This window comes from Salvia miltiorrhiza, chromosome 6 (assembly GCF_028751815.1).
Source record: "Salvia miltiorrhiza cultivar Shanhuang (shh) chromosome 6, IMPLAD_Smil_shh, whole genome shotgun sequence".
NCBI lineage: Eukaryota > Viridiplantae > Streptophyta > Magnoliopsida > Lamiales > Lamiaceae > Salvia > Salvia miltiorrhiza.
The window spans coordinates 35,731,076-35,736,517 of NC_080392.1; the positions used below are offsets into that span (position 1 = coordinate 35,731,076).

The 5,442-nt window shown below is 37.5% G+C and overlaps 1 protein-coding gene across 1 annotated transcript; it reads left to right on the top strand.

Annotated features, from left to right (window-relative positions):
- The first annotated feature begins 265 nt into the window (after positions 1-265).
- LOC130989282 (translation initiation factor IF3-1, mitochondrial) lies at positions 266-5,048 on the top strand. The gene is made up of 8 exons (XM_057913236.1): positions 266-583; positions 690-771; positions 988-1,058; positions 2,513-2,611; positions 2,792-2,842; positions 3,143-3,211; positions 3,779-3,844; positions 3,954-5,048. Exons 1-8 carry the CDS (start codon positions 356-358, stop codon positions 4,809-4,811), a joined length of 1,524 nt encoding a protein of 507 aa, XP_057769219.1. The 5' UTR covers positions 266-355; the 3' UTR covers positions 4,812-5,048.
- The last annotated feature ends 394 nt before the right edge of the window (positions 5,049-5,442 follow it).

Consider the following 5,442-nt stretch of genomic DNA (forward strand, 5'->3'; position numbering starts at 1 on the left):
AGATCGAGTTCAGTTAGATTGAAGGCTCGTGTTGAGGCTTGATGACAACAGAATTCGAACATGTTCGCGACCCGATTAACCTAGCACCTCTAGACTTGAGCTTAACTCGATAAAATTATCAAGTTTAAAATTGGGCTTGAGTTCAGCTCGTTTACTTTCGAATCCATATCTGAACGAATTTTTGTAAATTAATGGAAGAAGTTTGGGCCCAACATTTGTGATTTCTACAAATCTTTATTTCGGCCCATTAAACAGCCCAATCCTCACTTCTTCCCCAATTCTCCAATCGAAATCTCGATTTAGGGTTTATCTCACTATTTTGTTCATCCACACTTGTTAGCAGCAGAGCTCGCTGATGCAAAATATGGTGCTTTGGAGTAGATTGAGGCAATCAAGGTTTAAAGTTCAAGCATTTTCCAACGATTTCAGGAGATTTTACAATTCAAATCCAGCTCCAGTTTTTGCAAATCAGCTCATTTCTTCTCGCAAATTAGCTCCGATTTTTAATTACCCTAAGTTTATCGTTCAAGATGAGCAATTGGCGCTGTTCCGGAAAGTCAGATTCTACGCAAAACCTTTTAAGGTAATTTGTTACGTTCATATTCATAGTATGCGTGCGTGAATTCATGGATAAAACGATCGAGGACTAATTTTCGATGTTGGTGCTATGCGTAATTTCGGTGATTCAGAAAAAAGGGGAGAAGGATGAAGGTGAGCCTATGATGAACGAGGAAATCACGGCTCCAATGGTTAGACTCGTTATTGATGAAGGTAACCATAATTAACTGAATTTTTTTTATGTTGAGTTTTCGTTAAGTAATTTAGCATTTTTGTAATGTTCACTCGTATTGGATTTATTGCATTTGGAATGATGCTTGGGCAACAACATGTTAAACTGACAAGAAATAAATCAGCCTTTATTTTTAAATTTGGCAAAATACCAACTATTTGATGATGATAATAATGTCTGGTTGTGTGTACTTGTAGATAATCATATCATAGTATCGAGGTATGAAGCATTGGCTCGTGCAGAAAGCCTTAACTTGGATTTGGTCGAGGTAAGGTGTTTATGACATTTTGTTTTAGAGTTAAAAAAATGTTTGATGTGTGCTTCTGCCAGACAAGTGTGATGTTACATAATAAGTTTAATTGAATCTTGATATGTGACGGTCTACTGCTTTCCATTATGTCAGTTCCGCAGTCCCTGTCCTTTTTTTTGGGCATAGCCAGTGTCTGAAGTTTGAACATCTTTAAGAATTTGTGTATTATATTTAAAATCTACCATACATGGGAGCAAAAGAAAGGTGCACACCAGCACAAGTACAGAAATGAATCATCTCCTTTTTTCTTGGTGGATTCCTTGGGGTTCTTTAACTAAACATGCTAAAAGAAAAGAAAAGGTGAAAGTGAAGGAAGACTGGGTAACTATGAAGCACCGGTACGTTTTTCACCCCAGCGTCCGAGTATTAATACCTTAAAAATACCAATACGAAAAAATACGCCGAAAATACGTATTAAATACGTTTTTTTCGTCTTTTTTTTAAAAAAGGAATTAGGGTTTTGCAAATACGTATTTAATACGTTTTCAGTATGTATTTTTCAAAATAAAACCATAGAACTTACTCACTTACATGAAAAAGATTTCATCTCTCTCAATTTCTACCATTTCCTAAACTCTAAATCCTCCAATTTCGTCGCACCATCGGAGCACCTTCTTCACCGGCGTCGAGACGGCCGTCGACGCCGTCTGTACCGCCGCCGAAGCGCGCCGCCTTCTGGAAACCCTAATTCTGGGTATGTTGTGCAGATTAGGTGGAAATCCTAATATTTGAAAGTGTGGGATAAGGGCTGCGTGGCTTAGTAAATAAGCTAGGGTTTGATAGTGGGCTTGTGGGCTAAATTTACTTACTTATTTATCCTATTTGGTTATGAATGTGCTTGGGCTAAATTTAACTTAGTTATTTACTCTATTTGATTATGAATGTGCTTATTTAATTTATATAATATTATTATTAATAAAAAAAATATAAACGTATTTTTAACGTATTCGTATTGTGATTTTTTGAAAATGGACGTATTTTCGTCCCGGTATCGTATCGTATTCGTATTTCGTATTCGTACCGGTGCTTCTTAGCTGGGTAATATGTGATTATGTGTGGTTTATGTAATAGTCGTTCTATCATTTCATCTTCCTCTTCTGGAATGAACCAGAGTTCTAAGCAAATGAGATGTCCCATATCTCCTGTTATTTAGTACGTTATTGAATGATTATTTTCCTGTTACTTTTGACACACTTGCAACTTTGGCAATGCAAATGACATTCTGGAGAAACGTGGAAAATAGTTCTAAACTCTCGTCATAGTGCCTTACAGAAACTGTCACTGCTTAGGTAGGAGTTCTAGGATTTCATTTTCCTGTCTCTCTTATTTTATTATGTTTTAACATTGTACATTTGCATTAGATCAACTTGATATTGCTTTTGTTACTGTAATTATGATCATGCTTGTTGCAGGTTGATAAAAATGGCAAACCACCTGTTTGCAAGATTTTTGACTACAACAAACAAAAATACATTCGACAGACAAAAGAAAAAGAGCGCGCTAAAAGCAAGGTTGAGTACATCCTGTTGATAGAATATTTTTTAATTTGGTTGCACATGGGCTAAAGAGTTAGAAACCTCTATCATTCAATAATGAGATTCGCCTTGAACTATCCGTGGGAGTTGAATGGTGAATGGATGTAGTTTTGGAGTACTATTTCTCATAACTTTGCCATTTCCTGTTTTGTGCAGTTCACACTCAAGCCTGGACCAGCGAAAGAAATTAAATTTGGTGTTAAAATTGTAAGCATGCAAGCCTTTTCCCTTTCCAACTACCTCCACGGTGATAACTAATCCATATAATGTTCCAGAGAGGCTCTCTATACTTACTATTGGGTAGTACTTGCACGTCCTGGGTAATTTTACGTATGTTCTACAGTTTTAGTAACATTGCGTTGTACAAGTATTCTGGAGGTCAAATGAATCTATGAATGGCTTTTGGCTAAACCATTATGTGTTCTTTTACCCTATTGACTTTTAGCTCATTCAAGTGTACTATCACACTGAACCTTTTCTGGCCTCCAATGGCCTTGTTTGCACCAGAAACAAAATGACCTGAAAATAAAAGCTGATATGGTTAAGAGACTCATGGAAAAAGGTTATCGAGTTAAGGTACTCCCTCACTCTGTCTTTTGATGTTACTTTTATTAGAAGAATCACTCTCTACTGTGTTTAGAGGCAGTTCATGTTCTTAGAAAAAGTATGGATAATATATGTATTTGAAATATCTTTTAAAGTGCATGAAGAAATGAGATCTCATTGCTTATTTTCTTCTGCAATATCATCGTACATTTGAAACTTAAAGAATCAGAAATATAAGAAGTTGTTTGTTCCTAAAAAAATAAATTTGCTGCTGCGTATTTACTTGAAAAATAATCTTTGGCTTACCTCTGTCGACTAGCAATATATTGGGAAGGGGTCATCTGTTCTTCTCTATTTAATATTATCTATATTTGATTATATCTAATAGATCTTGCATTCAAATGCCCAATGTTTCATCATTATCTTATGATGGGCAGTTGATATTTTATCTCATAGTAAAAAGATTTACATTGACACTCATTATGTCCGGAGTTCTTGTCTTGTATTGATGATGAGAAATCTATATGTATTTACATATATATCTATCTCCACTCCTAAGACTTCAGTAACTAGTTTCTGTAATTTTCTCTTTGATAGTGTACAGCCGCAGATGCTGCTGAGGGCGTGGACTTGAAATCATTGTTATCTCAATTTACTCCTTTGGTAAGAGCTTACTTCCATTCTTCTAGTGGTTCCCCTTGCTGATTCTTGTCGTAGCTTCTGCATTCTCCCTTCTACTCGCTCATGATCTTAAATTTATTATCTGCATCAGATTGATGATGTTGGTGTTGTGGAAAGTGGACCAAAGTATGAAAAGAAGCAGGCTTTCGTCGTTGTCAGGCATGTCAAGTTTGGTCCGGTTAACAAGAAGAGTTCAGGAAAGAAAGCTTCTGCATCTGCCGACTCTCCACAGACGACAGAAGCCTCGGAGGAAGATGCTCTGACCAACAAATCCGACTGGAATGCTTTTGCCGGAGATGATGGTGGTGCACACCCGATGTTTGAGATAGATGATGAAGAAAGTGATCAGCTCGAACGTTCAAAGCATACAGATTCATCTATTCCATCTAGGATTCTGAAGCCTGTAACAGAAACCCCTCGACCTGCGTATCCACCAACGGTACCTGTGGCCGTGAATGGCCGTGGTGCAACGAACACTACTGCAAAAGAAACCCCTCGACCTGCTTATCCACCAAGGGTACCCGTGGCCATGAACGGCCGTGGTGCAGCAAACACCACGAACAGAGCGCCTGCGTCTCCAAATCAAGAAAACCAGGCTCGTTTTGGCATGAACACGTCTTCTCGAACGAGACCAGGTCAGCAAGTCGAGGCTCCTCCTCGTGGAATTCCAAAGCAAGATTCTTCTTCCTCGACTGATCAGCAATCGCCGCCCAAAAGTTATGGTATTTTTAGCGTGCCAAAGGCAAATGCAGCACCAGCAGCCAACAGGTACCAGCAGAATGTACCTCCAGCCGCAGCCTCGTCTCCGACAAGAAACCCTAGAACGGCCACCGCCTCATCTCCGGCTGCGGATTCGTCCAACAGAGGGGTGGGTGCTGATAATTCTGGGCAAAAAAGGTATGGCATCTTTAGTGCTGAAGAGAGAGAAAACCAAGCACGACAACGGTGAGGTGAGGCGAGGTTTGGTTCTCTATGTGGCTTTCATCAATTTTTGAATGGCTTCTTTTTTGTTTTTAAGCTCAATTACCAATATTTATTTATTTATTTTCGCATTGATTTAGCTATAAATTAGTAGGTAGAAAAAAAAAACATTTTTTAATATCAGCGCTTGTTGTATTATGAAAATTCAATAATTGCGAGTACCGGAACACATCGATTAATTTAGCTTTATGTATTCGACGGCAAACTCAGAAATTTAGATCCTTTATTGATATTTTTTATTTCTTCGACTTAATACGACGAATGACAACTCGAACTAGTTTACCTATTAAACAATCTCATTTTGAGATAATCATTGTGAACAGTAAAACACAATATTTGGCCACTCATTTAAATAATACTCCCTCCGTCCATGAAAGAACTTTCTAAGAGGGAGTGACACGGATTTTAAGAAAAAATATTATTGAGTGTATTGAGAATGGATAAAAGGTAGTTTGTATTGAGAGTGGTGAAAATATGTTATACTCGAAAAAAATATTGTTGAGTGTATTGAAAGTGGATAAAAGGTAGCTGAATGTATTGTGAGTGGTGAAAATGTGTTATAATTAATATTGGGAGTTGTGAAAAGTGAAAAGTAAGAG

Bases quoted from the DNA above. Each gene is read 5' to 3' on its own strand.
- LOC130989282 (XM_057913236.1), top strand. From the start codon at position 356: ATGCAAAATATGGTGCTTTGGAGTAGATTGAGGCAATCAAGGTTTAAA. The intron at 2,612-2,791 runs GTTGAGTACATC...TGTTTTGTGCAG, and splicing joins AAGAGCGCGCTAAAAGCAAG to TTCACACTCAAGCCTGGACC. The intron at 3,212-3,778 runs GTACTCCCTCAC...TCTCTTTGATAG, and splicing joins AAAAAGGTTATCGAGTTAAG to TGTACAGCCGCAGATGCTGC.